The 20508-nt window shown below is 33.5% G+C and overlaps 2 protein-coding genes across 4 annotated transcripts in view; one reads left to right on the forward strand and one right to left on the reverse strand.

The window, feature by feature from the left end:
• Positions 1-20508, forward strand: part of Pdp1 (PAR bZIP family member Pdp1) — a 166948-nt gene that overhangs the window by 48562 nt on the left and 97878 nt on the right. The window lies entirely within an intron of this gene.
• Positions 18396-20508, reverse strand: part of LOC143198083 (uncharacterized) — an 83956-nt gene continuing 81843 nt past the window's right edge. The window contains exon 2 of the mRNA XM_076407045.1: positions 18396-18553. Coding sequence (XP_076263160.1) covers positions 18525-18553 — 29 coding nt within the window. The 3' untranslated portion in view covers positions 18396-18524. The remainder of the gene's footprint in view (positions 18554-20508) is intronic.

The following is a 20508-nucleotide window of genomic DNA, read 5'->3' on the forward strand; positions in this document are numbered from 1 at the left end:
GGAAAAACATCCGTTCTTACCCAGCCTGGTTACTGGCGTGACTGGGATCATTTCCCTTGTTGGATTTTGCACTCTTGCCTAAGGCCAATCACAAATGTTAAATAATTGCAAATATAAATTTACGACCATGGCCCAGCAGGATTCGAACCAGCGACTATCGCAACAGTAGGTGGACCATCCTACCGCCTTTACCACTGAGCCAACCAAGTCGGCTTTATATTAATATGTGAATGTGTTTGTATATGTACTAAATATTTCTTTATGATAATGACATATTTTATGTATCTATAAACAGTTACTAGAGGTATATTTTTTAAAATTTTTCAGTCTTAGTATGCATGCCTTTTATTTATTTTTGCAATAGTAGTTTGTGTTTTTTCGTTTCCTTTATTACATTTTCTTCTTCTTCGTGTGTTGTTTCCTTGACAGATTCACTTATGCCGATTAAAAGAAAAACAAGAAATGTTTTTTGCACCGAATTATGATGCCGAAACACAGTATTTTAATTGCATCAAATGATCATTATGCCATTAGATTATTTACTATAACATAACAAGTCAATTTAAAAGTCCCCGGCCTGAACCATAGATGGCGCTACTAGAAATAACTACTTTTCTTAGTTAGCCCTAACCCTCAAAAGATGCGTGTATAAATTTGACAGCTGTCGGATCATTAGTTTGTGAATTATAGCATTTTGAGTGAAGCAACTTTTGTTATTGTGAAAAAATGGATAAAAAGGAAATTCACATGTTGATAAAATATTGCTTTTTGAAGGGAAAAAATACAGTTGAAGCAAAAACTTGGCTTGATGCCGAGTTTCCGGACACTGCCCCTGAAAATCAACCATCAAGGATTGGTATGCTAAGTTCAGACGTGGTGAAATAAGCACCGAAGACGGTGAACGCAGTGGATGCCCAAAAGATGTTGTTACGGACGAAAACATTTTAAAAATACAAAAATTGATTTTGAATGACCGTAACTTGAAATTGAATGAAATGGCAGACACTCTAAACATATCAGTTGAACGTGTATATCATATCATTCACGAATATTTGGGTATGAGAAAGCTCTGTGTAAAGAGGGTGCCGCGCGAGCTTTGACCAAAAACAACGACGAGTTGATGATTCGGAGCAGTGTTTGAAGATGATCAAGTGTATTAAACTCGAGTTTTTGTATCGATATGTGACAATGGATGAAACATAGCTCCATCATTTCACTCCAAAGTCCAAACGACAGTCATCCGAGTAGACTGCACACGATGAACCCGCTCCAACGCGTGAGAAAACGCAACAGACGACTGGCAAAGTTATGGTGTCTGCATTTTGGGATGTGCATGGAGTAATTTTCATTGATTACCTTGAAAAAGAAAGTACCATCAACAGCGAGTATTACATAGCGTTTTGACGTTTGAAGGACGAAATCACCCGAAAACGGCCGCACTTGAAGAAAGAGAAAGTGCTGCTTCACCAAGACAATGCACCAAGACATTGTCACAAGTCAGTGAAAACGATGGCAAAAATCCATGAATTGGCCTTCGAAATGCTTCCTCATCCACCGTATTCTCCAGATCTGGCCCCCAGCGACTCTTTCCTGTTCTCAGATCTCAAAAGAATGCTCACTGGGAAGAAATTTTCGTCGAATGAAGAGGTTATCGCCGAAACTGAGGCCTATTTTGAAGCTCTATAAATCGTACTACAAAAATTACCAATCGGAAAGTTGGAGGGTCGCTATAATCAGTGTATCACCCTTGAAGGGAATTATGTTGAATAAAAAAAATTGCCAAAAAATATGTTTTACTATGGTAGGCCGGGAACTTTTCAATTGACAAAAAGGGAAATTGTAGTGAATCAGCAAATTGCCGGAAAGAAAGGAGAATGCTATATAAGTAGTTTGAAGCAAATAAACACCTTTACTTACCCGATTTTACCAAATTAACTACTATTTACAAAAAGAATGTATTCATATTAATTCAAGTGTAAACAACATATTTTTTAACGCAAAAATATCGAATTATTTATGAACTATTGCTTTTCATGTTTACCCAAAAGAAAAGTGATAAAAAGTGAAAGTTCCTAAGTGCCGTTGGAAATGTGTAATTCTTACCTTTAACAAATGTTGATTTCTATACATTTGACAATAACAAGTGTGGTCTAGGTTTAGATTATAATGAGAAATAGTTATATATTTTGTTTGACACATTTCATGCTAAACATGTTAAACATATAAATAAATAGTTATACAACCAAAAATACAACATCGCTGTATTTCTATATATATACGCGAAAATGTGCATCCAAAACATAGTTTTTTAAAGGAGGAACTTATGTGAAGATTAATACTTGCATGTTAATGAAAATGCGAGGTATCAATATAAAAAAATGTTAAATAACCTAATCTAACTATTCACTATTTAGCATTATTGAGTTATTCACTATAAGCATGATAATATAGCATATCCGATAAAATATCCAATGCATGACTTCAAAATGGAGGGCGTTAAGATTTGGTTTACAACAGTTGCCAGATTACAACCTCTAATTATTATCACCAACGTTTTGCAGAATTTTGTAGACTTTTGACAACACTGCTAACATAAATCGAATTTTATATATTGATTCGTCTGCATGTTTTGACACATCGGAGAGTATTCTGTTTCTTTTTAACTAGGGTAAAATGGGAAGGAAAAATCCGCTTCGAGTTTAAAACGAATTTTATATTTTTACGAACTGCCTTTGCGGTATATACAACGTCATCTATGACGTGCATTGGATGTTTTTTTCAGAAAGGGATACAAACAACCGTGAAACTATTTAACGCTAAACCCCCGTATGTCATCAGAATGTTTGGTCAAATTTTCGATCTACATCCGTATTAAACCCAGTCGGATGGGTTCCCGCACCTTCTGGCTGCTTTCTTGGCCGTATCATTTTTTTTATAATTTCAGGTTATTACGACATACCGGTAAGCACAAAAGTAAAAGTTATTTTGCTCTCATTAATTCGACGTTGGCTCGATGTGTGTCCGACTCTGACTGTTCGTCTGGTAATTAAATCATTACTACAATTTTCACGCACTTTCTATTTCCTTGCTAATTAGACGTCACGGGTGAATTTCGTCCGAATTTGTAAATTCGGAAATTTGTCATTTGTTTACCGTGCGAGTATTAGTTGAGTTGCCTAAAAATCAGGGGAAAATAATATTTTAATTTATTATTACAGACCTTTTTAATTAAATATTATAATAATTATCACATGGTGTGCCTACTATCATTTGATTTTGCCACATTGCCATTTCTTGTAAATTATATGTATATTTCAAGAATATAATATGTGCATGTGTATATCCTTGGATTCACAAATTAATCTAAATTAATTATAAGAGAAACAGTATGTACGATAATAAATATAATATAAAATTAAAATATAATGAATTTACTGTCACTTGGAACCTCCTGGAAGGAGTTTCCTGAGGTGCCTGTTCAGTGATTTAACAATATTCACAATTTTAAAAGATTAGAAGCAATACAAAGGGTATATCCAAATCAACAAACTTCTTAACCCTACTTTTAAAATTCTGAAATAATTAATATGCTCAACTATATATGTACCATATGACATATGAGGACATTCCATTCAGGTGCTTATATATTAAATTTTTATTTTAATTTTGTTAATTGGATTCAATTCTATACCAAATTCATTATATTTTAGTCATTGTTGGCCCTACGAAAGTCAAGGTACAGATAAATAACTATAAATAACTCACTGTCCTTTATATGAGTATATCTCATAAAAATTACAGCTTGTTGATCATATAGTCATTCCATAGCATTAAAATTGAACTAAGAACCTTAAAGCTTGGCTTACTTGATAATTTTCAAGGTTGGAGGTTCCTATTTTACTAAGAATATTACCACTTCTAAATTTGAGCGTAATCTATCAGGAATTCATAAGAATGCAAAATTCAAAATCTGCTGAAATTCCAATGGATGCTCTATTGGATGACACTTGAGCTAATTTAAGTAGTGTAAATTTGAAAAAGTTAAATTCATTCACAGTAACGATTTATATTCAATATTCAGCAAGTAAACTAATTGAATTCCACAGTTACAAAACGTAAAAGTCACGCTACAAGTGTTGAAACATGGGTAAATGAGCTCAAAAATACAGGATGTGTTCTTATACAAGCCGCAATCTTAGTTTTAGTATATCTACCCTACTTTTAAGGAAGTATAAGGATAAGGACAATATCAAATATTGTGAGATGAAAAGTGAGATTTTAGGTTAATTTGTGAATTCGACTATATATTATACTCTTCAAGTATACGAATAATTTTGGTTTGTTATTGTAATGTTTATATATTGATAAATAATGACATATTATTTTATTTGAGAGATGTTTCTAAAAGGCTCTTCATATTAAATTTTTTATATTACAGATGGAATGTGTGTGTAAAATTTCAATTTGAGTCTAAACAGAAATATAATAGATTAATTTGTAAATTCAATATAATTTATTCTATTTATATTATATTTTTTAAATGTACGTAAAATTTTCAACAACTGGCAACGTTGTAAATTAAAATCTTTGTGCGCATGTCGAGATTTTCCAGAACTAGATTCTTGTCTACTATGTTAAAAAGGGGCTTAATTATTTTAAGTTTTGTTTTATGTGATCGATTTTATCAAAATATTACGATATTCCAATTATATTCAAAATTAATGAATATTAAAAAAAACATCCTTTCTATAAACTTCTGTTTAAGTATTTGCTCTGCTTTATGTACTTTTTCTGTTCTTTTCATTAATAACGTAATGTAAATGTTATGGGTTTTGTTTTATTTGAAGTATCTGTTCGTTGACAAGAAACTAGTCACAATTTATAATAAAATTTCTAATATTCGTTGTGGATAAAAAGGAGTTCTTAAAAAAGTGTCTGAAACCAAATGTTTCCACGACCAAGCGAACGGATAATTTTCACCGGTCCGACCAAAAACTCCCCCTTCCCCCCCTGGGCGCCCCCGCTCGCTCCCAGGCATTACGACAATCGGTTGCAAATGTTTGTTTGGCACGGTTTCTTTTTCAGAACTGGTTTTTACATATTATTTCTTTTAATATCGCGGGCTTCCTATGGTTTCCGAAATCGGACACTGAACAGCTCGCTAGAGCGGTGATTCTACTTTCACTTTCTTTTTTGCGGCTGTCGGTTTTTCGAACGATCATGGTAGAGCACTGAGACGCGGTCGCGCCGAGCTCACGCGGACCCCCCTAACGAGACGGCGGACGAAAGAAAGCACTCGGCCAGGACACCGCAGGAGGAAATTTCGTTATTAAAAATGGTCGAGATAAATCGTTCTGTTTTTTTTTCTCTGGTTCGCTTCCCTGCTCGAATAGAATGAACTTATATCCGCCTGGTATTCGAGAAAAAAGTAGGCTGTGTCTATTTGGCGTGTGCAATTATTTCGGCTTACTCCAATTACTTTTACCAGATCGAATGTGTTCGTTTTATTGCATTAAAATGGAAAATATGTGAGTCTGCCACTAATTCATATAAAGTACAAACCTTCCGTTGTGTTTTTTTTTTGACCATGGATATATTTCGTTGTCAATCTTGATGGATTATTTTTTCACTTAACAGGTCAATTGGAAAGTCCCAGGCCTGGTACATAGATGGCGCTACTAGAATTAAATCCATATGTTTTTGAGTTAGCCCTAACCCTCAAGAGGTGTGTGTACAATCAGCAACAGCCGTCGGATCAGTAGTTTGTTAATTATAGCATTTTGAGTCCAAAAGAGATGATTTTGAATGACGAATATTTGAATATGAGAAAGCACTGTGCAAAGTGGGTCACTTTTGATCAACAACAACGACGAGTTGATGATTCGCAGTAGTGTTTGAAGATGATCAAGTGTAATAAACTCGAGTTTTTGCAGATATGTGACAATGGATAAAACATGGCTCCATCATTTCACTCCGAAGTCCAATCAACAGTTATCCGAGTGGACTTCACACGATGAACCCGGTCCAAAGCGTGGGAAAACGCAACAGTTGACTGGCAAGATTATGGCGTCCGTATTTTGGGATGCGTTAATAATGCGTTAATTTTCATTGACTACCGTGAAAAAGGAAGGATCATCAACAGCGACTATTACATAGCGTTATTAGACCGTTTGAAAGACGAAATCACCGAAAAACGGCCGCATTTGAAGAAAAATAAAGTACTGCTTCACCAAGACAATGCACCGTGTCACAAGTCAGTGAAAACGATGGCAAAAATCTATGAATTGGGTTTCGAATTGCTTCCTCATCCACCGTATTCTGCAGATCTGGCCCCCATCAACTATTTCCAGTTCTCAGATGTCAAAAGAACGCTCGCTGGGAAGAAATGTTCCTCCAACGAAGAGGTTATCGACGAAACTGAGGCCTATTTTGAAGCAAAGGACAAATCGTACTACAAAAATGGCATCGAAAAGTGTGGAATGTCGCTGTAATGTTGAATACAAAAAAAAAATTTTGCCAAAAAAATGTGTTTTACTATGGTAGGCCGGGGACTTTTGACCTGTTAATAATGAGTAACACACGCATCCTAGTGCAGAAAACAGCGCTCGACCACGTGTTGCAAGAGTTATGGATACACTATTGCAGAGCGAATCTCTGAGGATTATCGCAATTAATGTGGGATTATCGCAGTGGATCTACTTTCTATCGCTAACTAATTTTTTTGTTTTTGCTTGGCAAGTAATTAATCCACAATGTTGCTCGTTGGTTTGATTCTTCAACTGCTATGCTGTCTGAAATATCTTTGAGAGTTTGAGCTATGTTTTCGTCCAATAAATCTTGCAATTTATTGATTCTGACCATTTTTTTCTTTCAGGGCTTTTCCTGTCATTAGCCATAAAATTGCCAGTTTTTGATCGATGAAACCAAAACCGACAATTGATGGCTATGCAGAGAAATGTCAAAACCACTGAATTTACTACTAGTTTATATTGATTTTCACAATAGATACCTTTGATTAAATTATATGCAAGCACCTAATACCATAGCAGATGACTTCCCTTTTTCAGTACTTGCAGCCGAATTAGATTTACATGTTGCTGTTGCATAAGACGATACAGTTTATCCGAGAAAAATTATAAAATATTTTAAGGATTTATAAAGTTTTATACTGTTCATATGTTGGTTAAAGTCACTGACAAAGAGATGGAACAAGTCACTTTTTGGAATAGGTTTTTAACAACAGTAGGTGGATCATCCTACCACCTTTACCACTGAGCCAACCAAGTCGGCTTTATATTAATATGTGAATGTGTTTGTATATGTACTAAATATTTCTTTATGATAATTACATATTTTATCTATCTATAAACAGTTACTAGAGGTATATTTTTTAAAATTTGTCAGTCTTAGTATGCATGCCTTTTATTTATTTTCGCAATAGTAGTTTGTGTTTTTTCGTTTCCTTTATTGCATTTTCTTTTTCTTCGTGTGTTATTTCCTTCACAGATTCACTTATGCCGATTAAAAGAAAAACAAGAAATGTTTTTTTGCATCGTATTATGATGCCGAAACACAGTATTTTAATTGCATCAAATGATCATTATGCCATTAGATTATTTACTATAATACCACAAGTCAATTTAAAAGTCCCCGGCCTGACCCATAGATGGCGCTACTAGAAATAAATTCATATGTTTTCTTAGTTAGCCCTAACCCTTAAATGATGCGCGTATAAATTTGACAGCTGTCGGATCATTAGTTTGTGAATTATAGCATTTTGAGTGAACCAACTTTTGTTATTGTGAAAAAAATGGATAAAAAGGAAATTCACATGTTGATAAAATATTGCTTTTTGAAGGGAAAAAATACAGTTGAAGCAAAAACTTGGCTTGATGCCGAGTTTCCGGACACTGCCCCTGAAAATCAACCATCAAGGATTGGTATGCTAAGTTCAGACGTGGTGAAATAAGCACCGAAGACGGTGAACGCAGTGGATGCCCAAAAGATGTTGTTACGGACGAAAACATTTTAAAAATACAAAAATTGATTTTGAATGACCGTAACTTGAAATTGAATGAAATGGCAGACACTCTAAACATATCAGTTGAACGTGTATATCATATCATTCACGAATATTTGGGTATGAGAAAGCTCTGTGTAAAGAGGGTGCCGCGCGAGCTTTGACCAAAAACAACGACGAGTTGATGATTCGGAGCAGTGTTTGAAGATGATCAAGTGTATTAAACTCGAGTTTTTGTATCGATATGTGACAATGGATGAAACATAGCTCCATCATTTCACTCCAAAGTCCAAACGACAGTCATCCGAGTAGACTGCACACGATGAACCCGCTCCAACGCGTGAGAAAACGCAACAGACGACTGGCAAAGTTATGGTGTCTGCATTTTGGGATGTGCATGGAGTAATTTTCATTGATTACCTTGAAAAAGAAAGTACCATCAACAGCGAGTATTACATAGCGTTTTGACGTTTGAAGGACGAAATCACCCGAAAACGGCCGCACTTGAAGAAAGAGAAAGTGCTGCTTCACCAAGACAATGCACCAAGACATTGTCACAAGTCAGTGAAAACGATGGCAAAAATCCATGAATTGGCCTTCGAAATGCTTCCTCATCCACCGTATTCTCCAGATCTGGCCCCCAGCGACTCTTTCCTGTTCTCAGATCTCAAAAGAATGCTCACTGGGAAGAAATTTTCGTCGAATGAAGAGGTTATCGCCGAAACTGAGGCCTATTTTGAAGCTCTATAAATCGTACTACAAAAATTACCAATCGGAAAGTTGGAGGGTCGCTATAATCAGTGTATCACCCTTGAAGGGAATTATGTTGAATAAAAAAAATTGCCAAAAAATATATTTTACTATGGTAGGCCGGGAACTTTTCAATTGACAAAAAGGGAAATTGTAGTGAATCAGCAAATTGCCGGAAAGAAAGGAGAATGCTATATAAGTAGTTTGAAGCAAATAAACACCTTTACTTACCCGATTTTACCAAATTAACTACTATTTACAAAAAGAATGTATTCATATTAATTCAAGTGTAAACAACATATTTTTTAACGCAAAAATATCGAATTATTTATGAACTATTGCTTTTCATGTTTACCCAAAAGAAAAGTGATAAAAAGTGAAAGTTCCTAAGTGCCGTTGGAAATGTGTAATTCTTACCTTTAACAAATGTTGATTTCTATACATTTGACAATAACAAGTGTGGTCTAGGTTTAGATTATAATGAGAAATAGTTATATATTTTGTTTGACACATTTCATGCTAAACATGTTAAACATATAAATAAATAGTTATACAACCAAAAATACAACATCGCTGTATTTCTATATATATACGCGAAAATGTGCATCCAAAACATAGTTTTTTAAAGGAGGAACTTATGTGAAGATTAATACTTGCATGTTAATGAAAATGCGAGGTATCAATATAAAAAAATGTTAAATAACCTAATCTAACTATTCACTATTTAGCATTATTGAGTTATTCACTATAAGCATGATAATATAGCATATCCGATAAAATATCCAATGCATGACTTCAAAATGGAGGGCGTTAAGATTTGGTTTACAACAGTTGCCAGATTACAACCTCTAATTATTATCACCAACGTTTTGCAGAATTTTGTAGACTTTTGACAACACTGCTAACATAAATCGAATTTTATATATTGATTCGTCTGCATGTTTTGACACATCGGAGAGTATTCTGTTTCTTTTTAACTAGGGTAAAATGGGAAGGAAAAATCCGCTTCGAGTTTAAAACGAATTTTATATTTTTACGAACTGCCTTTGCGGTATATACAACGTCATCTATGACGTGCATTGGATGTTTTTTTCAGAAAGGGATACAAACAACCGTGAAACTATTTAACGCTAAACCCCCGTATGTCATCAGAATGTTTGGTCAAATTTTCGATCTACATCCGTATTAAACCCAGTCGGATGGGTTCCCGCACCTTCTGGCTGCTTTCTTGGCCGTATCATTTTTTTTATAATTTCAGGTTATTACGACATACCGGTAAGCACAAAAGTAAAAGTTATTTTGCTCTCATTAATTCGACGTTGGCTCGATGTGTGTCCGACTCTGACTGTTCGTCTGGTAATTAAATCATTACTACAATTTTCACGCACTTTCTATTTCCTTGCTAATTAGACGTCACGGGTGAATTTCGTCCGAATTTGTAAATTCGGAAATTTGTCATTTGTTTACCGTGCGAGTATTAGTTGAGTTGCCTAAAAATCAGGGGAAAATAATATTTTAATTTATTATTACAGACCTTTTTAATTAAATATTATAATAATTATCACATGGTGTGCCTACTATCATTTGATTTTGCCACATTGCCATTTCTTGTAAATTATATGTATATTTCAAGAATATAATATGTGCATGTGTATATCCTTGGATTCACAAATTAATCTAAATTAATTATAAGAGAAACAGTATGTACGATAATAAATATAATATAAAATTAAAATATAATGAATTTACTGTCACTTGGAACCTCCTGGAAGGAGTTTCCTGAGGTGCCTGTTCAGTGATTTAACAATATTCACAATTTTAAAAGATTAGAAGCAATACAAAGGGTATATCCAAATCAACAAACTTCTTAACCCTACTTTTAAAATTCTGAAATAATTAATATGCTCAACTATATATGTACCATATGACATATGAGGACATTCCATTCAGGTGCTTATATATTAAATTTTTATTTTAATTTTGTTAATTGGATTCAATTCTATACCAAATTCATTATATTTTAGTCATTGTTGGCCCTACGAAAGTCAAGGTACAGATAAATAACTATAAATAACTCACTGTCCTTTATATGAGTATATCTCATAAAAATTACAGCTTGTTGATCATATAGTCATTCCATAGCATTAAAATTGAACTAAGAACCTTAAAGCTTGGCTTACTTGATAATTTTCAAGGTTGGAGGTTCCTATTTTACTAAGAATATTACCACTTCTAAATTTGAGCGTAATCTATCAGGAATTCATAAGAATGCAAAATTCAAAATCTGCTGAAATTCCAATGGATGCTCTATTGGATGACACTTGAGCTAATTTAAGTAGTGTAAATTTGAAAAAGTTAAATTCATTCACAGTAACGATTTATATTCAATATTCAGCAAGTAAACTAATTGAATTCCACAGTTACAAAACGTAAAAGTCACGCTACAAGTGTTGAAACATGGGTAAATGAGCTCAAAAATACAGGATGTGTTCTTATACAAGCCGCAATCTTAGTTTTAGTATATCTACCCTACTTTTAAGGAAGTATAAGGATAAGGACAATATCAAATATTGTGAGATGAAAAGTGAGATTTTAGGTTAATTTGTGAATTCGACTATATATTATACTCTTCAAGTATACGAATAATTTTGGTTTGTTATTGTAATGTTTATATATTGATAAATAATGACATATTATTTTATTTGAGAGATGTTTCTAAAAGGCTCTTCATATTAAATTTTTTATATTACAGATGGAATGTGTGTGTAAAATTTCAATTTGAGTCTAAACAGAAATATAATAGATTAATTTGTAAATTCAATATAATTTATTCTATTTATATTATATTTTTTAAATGTACGTAAAATTTTCAACAACTGGCAACGTTGTAAATTAAAATCTTTGTGCGCATGTCGAGATTTTCCAGAACTAGATTCTTGTCTACTATGTTAAAAAGGGGCTTAATTATTTTAAGTTTTGTTTTATGTGATCGATTTTATCAAAATATTACGATATTCCAATTATATTCAAAATTAATGAATATTAAAAAAAACATCCTTTCTATAAACTTCTGTTTAAGTATTTGCTCTGCTTTATGTACTTTTTCTGTTCTTTTCATTAATAACGTAATGTAAATGTTATGGGTTTTGTTTTATTTGAAGTATCTGTTCGTTGACAAGAAACTAGTCACAATTTATAATAAAATTTCTAATATTCGTTGTGGATAAAAAGGAGTTCTTAAAAAAGTGTCTGAAACCAAATGTTTCCACGACCAAGCGAACGGATAATTTTCACCGGTCCGACCAAAAACTCCCCCTTCCCCCCCTGGGCGCCCCCGCTCGCTCCCAGGCATTACGACAATCGGTTGCAAATGTTTGTTTGGCACGGTTTCTTTTTCAGAACTGGTTTTTACATATTATTTCTTTTAATATCGCGGGCTTCCTATGGTTTCCGAAATCGGACACTGAACAGCTCGCTAGAGCGGTGATTCTACTTTCACTTTCTTTTTTGCGGCTGTCGGTTTTTCGAACGATCATGGTAGAGCACTGAGACGCGGTCGCGCCGAGCTCACGCGGACCCCCCTAACGAGACGGCGGACGAAAGAAAGCACTCGGCCAGGACACCGCAGGAGGAAATTTCGTTATTAAAAATGGTCGAGATAAATCGTTCTGTTTTTTTTTCTCTGGTTCGCTTCCCTGCTCGAATAGAATGAACTTATATCCGCCTGGTATTCGAGAAAAAAGTAGGCTGTGTCTATTTGGCGTGTGCAATTATTTCGGCTTACTCCAATTACTTTTACCAGATCGAATGTGTTCGTTTTATTGCATTAAAATGGAAAATATGTGAGTCTGCCACTAATTCATATAAAGTACAAACCTTCCGTTGTGTTTTTTTTTTGACCATGGATATATTTCGTTGTCAATCTTGATGGATTATTTTTTCACTTAACAGGTCAATTGGAAAGTCCCAGGCCTGGTACATAGATGGCGCTACTAGAATTAAATCCATATGTTTTTGAGTTAGCCCTAACCCTCAAGAGGTGTGTGTACAATCAGCAACAGCCGTCGGATCAGTAGTTTGTTAATTATAGCATTTTGAGTCCAAAAGAGATGATTTTGAATGACGAATATTTGAATATGAGAAAGCACTGTGCAAAGTGGGTCACTTTTGATCAACAACAACGACGAGTTGATGATTCGCAGTAGTGTTTGAAGATGATCAAGTGTAATAAACTCGAGTTTTTGCAGATATGTGACAATGGATAAAACATGGCTCCATCATTTCACTCCGAAGTCCAATCAACAGTTATCCGAGTGGACTTCACACGATGAACCCGGTCCAAAGCGTGGGAAAACGCAACAGTTGACTGGCAAGATTATGGCGTCCGTATTTTGGGATGCGTTAATAATGCGTTAATTTTCATTGACTACCGTGAAAAAGGAAGGATCATCAACAGCGACTATTACATAGCGTTATTAGACCGTTTGAAAGACGAAATCACCGAAAAACGGCCGCATTTGAAGAAAAATAAAGTACTGCTTCACCAAGACAATGCACCGTGTCACAAGTCAGTGAAAACGATGGCAAAAATCTATGAATTGGGTTTCGAATTGCTTCCTCATCCACCGTATTCTGCAGATCTGGCCCCCATCAACTATTTCCAGTTCTCAGATGTCAAAAGAACGCTCGCTGGGAAGAAATGTTCCTCCAACGAAGAGGTTATCGACGAAACTGAGGCCTATTTTGAAGCAAAGGACAAATCGTACTACAAAAATGGCATCGAAAAGTGTGGAATGTCGCTGTAATGTTGAATACAAAAAAAAAATTTTGCCAAAAAAATGTGTTTTACTATGGTAGGCCGGGGACTTTTGACCTGTTAATAATGAGTAACACACGCATCCTAGTGCAGAAAACAGCGCTCGACCACGTGTTGCAAGAGTTATGGATACACTATTGCAGAGCGAATCTCTGAGGATTATCGCAATTAATGTGGGATTATCGCAGTGGATCTACTTTCTATCGCTAACTAATTTTTTTGTTTTTGCTTGGCAAGTAATTAATCCACAATGTTGCTCGTTGGTTTGATTCTTCAACTGCTATGCTGTCAGAAATATCTTTGAGAGTTTGAGCTATGTTTTCGTCCAATAAATCTTGCAATTTATTGATTCTGACCATTTTTTTCTTTCAGGGCTTTTCCTGTCATTAGCCATAAAATTGCCAGTTTTTGATCGATGAAACCAAAACCGACAATTGATGGCTATGCAGAGAAATGTCAAAACCACTGAATTTACTACTAGTTTATATTGATTTTCACAATAGATACCTTTGATTAAATTATATGCAAGCACCTAATACCATAGCAGATGACTTCCCTTTTTCAGTACTTGCAGCCGAATTAGATTTACATGTTGCTGTTGCATAAGACGATACAGTTTATCCGAGAAAAATTATAAAATATTTTAAGGATTTATAAAGTTTTATACTGTTCATATGTTGGTTAAAGTCACTGACAAAGAGATGGAACAAGTCACTTTTTGGAATAGGTTTTTAGTGTGAGTGTATATTTAGATGATTCTGAAAATGAAAATCACCCCTATAGCTAGACTTTTAAAAGGACAAAAAGTACGCGGAATTATATTTGAGTGACTTCAAAACATAATATTTCAACAGATAAAATGCTCCAGCAGGAAGGGCTTAGCCTGAGCTTATCTGTTTTGGCCTTTTATTGGAGAATGTATTTAAAGTCCAAAATAATCTTTCAATTAAGAATAATTATTATGTTTCAGGAAAATGTTCTGATGATATTTCTCTAACTTCATAAATCTTTTTTAGTGCGTTAGACAATAATTGTAGTTTGGTTGGAAAACTATACAGAATTAATGTTGTTCTTGTTCAAATATTATTTTACATAATCATGACTTCGAAATTATTTTAAGTTTATTGTGAAACAGCAAGAAATTTAATTAGTGATATGGTTGAAACACTCATAAAACTGATATATGATGGTTCAAAATGTTAATTAGAATAATTTTTATATAATTATGTAGTAAAATATTTACCGATAACGTTCCGATATACCGGAAACTACATCGACATGTGAGTATTAGAGTATCATAGGGAAGCGATTAGAACATTACTCAGTTGTAAGATTTGTATATAAAGCAACAAGGAAACCGTGTAATATAATTAAATCTAGATATGGACAAAGGCCTGGAGAATATAGTTAAAGGAAGAATAATATCGCACAGAAGATCTCACATACAAGAATCTACAGGAAGTATGCTTCAATTAATGCTGTCTGATATACGTATGTTAAAATCAATGATTTTCTTCTTGTTTATGATCTCTCAATTAGAATCTAGCCTTTCGTTTGAACGAGTTGATAATCTAAAGATTTTTAAACATATTTTTTGTAGGAGTAAGTAGTTTAAATGAAGAAATTTTAGTTGAAATTTACACTTATTAGGATAGTAGTATTGGTTTAATTCTTGTACCATCTTGAATTAACGTTTTTTGAATTTTCTTTAAAAAATGTACATCGTTATTAGTAGACTTTACATTATTTTGAAATTTTCAGCAATGTTATTTAAACTCAGAGCTTATTAATTTCGATGAAATAGTTGCATGCGTTTTATATAAAATTAAATAAAGATTAATAAATGATGACTGATTGCGATTGATTGTTTGTTGATTATTAATGACCTTAAACAGTTAATATTTATAGGCAGATTTTCACCTCTCTTTATTCGAACTGTATGTTTAGGTCGGTAGTGGTGGTACCGTTACCTTTCGCATGCATATAGACGATGTGAAGGAGAATGCAAAATGGAAGGGTTTCATTGAACTTGTATTGAACATGAAATATTTATTGTGCTTATTAAAGATATTTTGACAGATTAATCAAGTTTTTCTATTAATGTGACGTTATTGTTGTTCATTATAGTCCCTCATGACCAACAAGGAATATTATTTGAGTGTAATTTGGCAATAGTTTTTGATTTTCTCATTAAGATAATATACCTCTCATTAAGATTCATGATATTATATCACAATATATTTTCTTGGTGTCTTTTTCGTCAAACATTCATCTCAAACCATTGTATAATCCCCTTATTCGCTTAATTTAATTTCCAATCAAATTTCTAGCTACTCCATAAACTCAAAAACTGTTTCAAAGACAGTGTTGATTTAACTGAGTGAATAAAAAACTTGTACTGTGTTAAAGTCTTACTACATTTTATTTCACTAGGGGAATCATAAAATAGTTAAATCTTATTATACAATATTTAAGTTATTAAACTTCAGCAGGAAACTTACGTTTTTCTTCGAGGGTGTATTAGAAACTAAATAATTCGATTAAGATACGACAATTAGTGTTGAAGTTGAAGAACAAACACAGAGATATAGATTGCCGTGGAACCTTTTGGATGAAAGAGACAACGGAAAGCTCTAAAGAGACATGAATCAGCACAATAAAGAGTGAACATTTTTCGAAGTCAGAACGGTTGCAGTCGATTGTCAATAGTGATGAGACTTGTTGAAGAATATTTATGTGTTCCGGCAACAACAACAACAACATATTTGGTGAGAATTGAAGTACCGGTTATGGATTCATGATGGTGATTGAACAAAATGAGTATATAATACTTGATAAAAATATGAGGGCAAAGAAACAATTATCTATGTTCACTTTTTTAAATTCCACATTTTTTTATCTTATCGGTTAGTATTGGTTTTATTGCGTTTTATATTGTGATAAGAAAACGAGCATTACTTATGTTAATAATAGTCTTTTTACGCAAAAATGAGATAATATTTGATAATAAAAAATACAACATCTGATAATATAGAATGGTATGTAGTTACAACTGAGAAAAATACTTTAAGAGGTGTAAATTTGTATTGCAATATGATGAAGGATTTGATCAATTAGTAATAATATTTTAACCTTTTTTAACACTGCAACTAGAATCGGATTTATCATCTCAAAAAGATAACGAGTCTCAAAAGGGCTCGTGAAAAGTTATTGGAGAAGAGTGGAAGTAGTTTTTGAGTGTTTAATTTGATAATATCTCTCCTCTACGGGATCAACCTTCCTCAAAATAAATCCCTAGATTCGCTTCCGACATAAACTAACAAAAATTAACTGATCATTAACTGTCATTGTGGCTTGAAATTTTGCGATGAACTAACTAACTATTTTATGCTGAAGTTTTGTATGTTGTTTTGCAAATCTAGCGTGTTTGGGGAATGAGTTTGAAAAGTGGATAGGACTTTTTGTTCATCTACTTTTTTTTCATCTACATATTTTAATAGTTGTTAGATATCAGATGATAAAAGTAAAAAAAGAAATTTAAAATTTAGAGAAGCGTTGAAATTGAGGAAAAGCAAGAGGAAGGAATTGAGGAAACTTTATTTTAAATTAGTCATATTTTAAATCATTTTGACGCCGGCTTGGAGGCGCAGTGGTAAAGACGATGGGACGGTCCTCCCACTGTTGCGATAGCCATGGGTTCGAATCCTGCTGGGGCATGGTCGTAAATTTATGTTTGTGATTGTTTAAAATTTGTGAATGTTCTAGGCAGGAGTGTAAAATCCGAGAAGGAAAATGATCCCAGTCACGCCACTAACCAGGCTGGGTAAGACCGAATGTCTTCTGGTATGATTTCTGAAGTTCGCTCCGTAGGCTTAATGCTGAGGACTGTTGTTCGGAGCCCACGTTAAACTTTAGTCCAGATAAACCCATAGTTGGTAAAAGGAGACTTTAATATATATATATATATATATATATATATATATATATATATATATATATATATATATATATATATATATAATTATTTTGATTCTAAAAATTCTAAGAATAAGTCCAGTAAGCTAGATTTAGTCTGTTCGTAATAAAAGATGACTTAACAAACCCTTCACTGTTGTTATTGCATTATCTTCAGCTTTTTATGCGACAGTTGAGAATCTATTTCTTGACCTTTCGAAGTCAATTAGAAAGTTTCTATGTGTGTGTGTCTGATAGAAAATGCATACATTAGACCCATGTAGGCATCTTTACCATTATGAAATTTATGGCTCACACATCCACTGCGGCTTTTTTTCCATTTCGATTCACCTTGACATTTGGAGTCTCTTCGCAGACGCAGTTGGATAATATAATCTTGCTTTATTGATGGCCAGCGCATAACTAAAGCTTAATAAAAGTGGATATTTATAACTGAGATTACTGAATCAGTATTGTTAATTGCAGGTTCGAAAGGTATTTTGTTTATGCTGCACTGCACCTTGTTGATTTTTACATTTATTATTTACATTTCGAATCTGAACACTAGTTACGCCATTTCCGTTTCTGTTGGAAGCTATGGTGTGATATTGTGATTTTTATTTTTGAAAATGAAAGGTAGTTACTCTTTAATTAAAATATCTTCCAATTTTTTCTGCTATATATTGGATTTTTCCCTAAAATTTATAATAGTTCTTAAAGAAACAATGTTGTCTTTTGCGCATTCGATAGAAACAAATAGAAGCACCGTTGCTACATTACTTGATGGGGCAGCAACTAGATCTTAGTACGCTTATTTCTTCATTGCTCTTTTACTATAAACTATAAGGAGTTAAATTCGGGTGAAATTAGACTAGATTTTAACTGATTATAAAATTTTTACTTTCTTCTTCAATACATTTTAAGTTTTGGTGTTAATAACACTTAATGGATTCTCAGTTGATATTGGCTACCTCAGGCTCTTTTTTATTCCTTTAAAACGTACTTTTTAGATCCTACAATGAAATAATCAGTTTCAAAATAAAACGTAACACTTATAGATACTAAAAGTTCAGAACACAAAATGAATAAAATTGCAAATGGTTTTTTGATTCTAATCAGGGTAATAATACTAATAAAAGTAATAATATTAATAAAGGTTTAGGGTATGAATTATGTGGTTCGGTGAACGGAGCTAGGAAGAAATCAAACAGATATGGTTTACATTATGATGGCAGCGGGGTTACTTGATGATGAAGTTTGAACAGTCGGTGCTGATATATCTGAACTGGACTCTGGTCAGTGACTGAAAGTGATCGAAAGCACCCTTCAATAATATCTCAGATAAACGTCTCGGGTTTTTTTTTGGACCTAATTTAACAGCTGAAAATGTTTCCTTGCTGATGTTAACTTAATTTATAAGAGAGGATTGCCCGTGAAGGCGCTTATTTGAGGTATGAGAAACTTTGGCTGCTTGAAGAAACGCTTTTTGGGGGGATAGTCTTCGGGGTTACCTGATTGGGAATGCCTCTGACAGGGATGTGATGTGGGAATTGTTGGAGACAGCTAAGGTTACATGGAATTTTTTGTATAAGGAGAAAATGAACCGTTTTATTTCTGGTGTGTCAGTTTCCCGATCAATTTGGGTATTTCTGACAAACCATGGCGCTTTCAGAGTTTGCCTAAGAAGTTTATTTCTTTTTCTTCATGGCGAAGTGAATTTCTGCGGCCAATCTAGTGGTCTGATGTGCACATGAATGTTTGGCTCTGAACCCGTGTTGTTCGCCTGGTATGATATGGTTCTGCTCAGTGAACCGGTTGAGTGCAAACACGATCGCTCTTTCAACAATCTTGAACACTGAACTAAGCAGGCTGATGGGCCTGTAGTCTGAAGGCGAAGAGAACGGCGTGCACTCGCACGTGTTCAATATCTGGGATAATATTTCTGGATATTTTGTAGGTCGTTATACTAACATGTTAAATTCGACATGCCTCAAGGCCGTTACAAATATAGTAATATTAATTTAATATTAATTAATGATATAAATATTGGCAAGCTTAATTTTCTTTAATAGTTGCGGAAAACGGTCGAAATTAAGAATAATAAAGAGGACAGATGTTTTGTGCTGCACTGAGATAAATAATTGAATTGAAACTAAATATATATATTTCACTCTAACTAATAAATATGTTCGATTCTCTTTCACGATAATTTTTCTTGCCTCTGCTAATTGTAATTTATTCTGCTTTGCGAGAAAATAACTTCGTCATTGGGAAATCTTAATTGATTCAGGTAATCATTCATCATTAAGCTCTTAGTCCTCTAATAGAATGTTTTGAATTCTTCGATAATGAAAGTAACAGTCGATTGAATCTTGTTGTATGTTCAAATAATTGTGAAAAAAGTGAATTAAATATAAAGTATGTCTTTGAGAGTTGGTGCAAGTTTTTCACTGTGCTCTTCAATTGTTTGATAGCTTAGATATTAGATTGAGCTTGGATGGAAATCACATACTGCTGTTACAAGTTAGTTAAAATTTAGACGAAAATTCAATTAATGGTATAATAATAAATTTGAAATTATTAACAAAATAAAAACAAACATCATAATATTTAAAGCATAATACATCTCTTCTAAGTCATTTAATAATTTAGAAACTCTAATATAACAAAAAGGGTGTCATTTTCTAAACTACGCTGGTAGACTCATTAGTAAGATGGTTTAGAGTAATACCATGGTGAGTGGTAGTTCTGAGAGTATACTGCAGGATCAGAGCTATATTTCTTGCTTCATGTTCATTTAATACATATTATTGGCAATTTATACTGTGATACATAAGTGATAATAATATTAATATTAAAAATGTTAAAAGTGTTAAAATATGAAGAAGAATAGACATATAAATCACAACTAGCACATTTAATGTAACTGTAAATATTTCAGAAGTAAAGCCTTTATACATAGATTATA

Source organism: Rhynchophorus ferrugineus, unplaced genomic scaffold, assembly GCF_030347505.1.
Source record: "Rhynchophorus ferrugineus isolate W39M unplaced genomic scaffold, kcgeb_rfMv2 rfM6, whole genome shotgun sequence".
Classification (NCBI taxonomy): Eukaryota; Metazoa; Arthropoda; class Insecta; order Coleoptera; family Curculionidae; genus Rhynchophorus; species Rhynchophorus ferrugineus.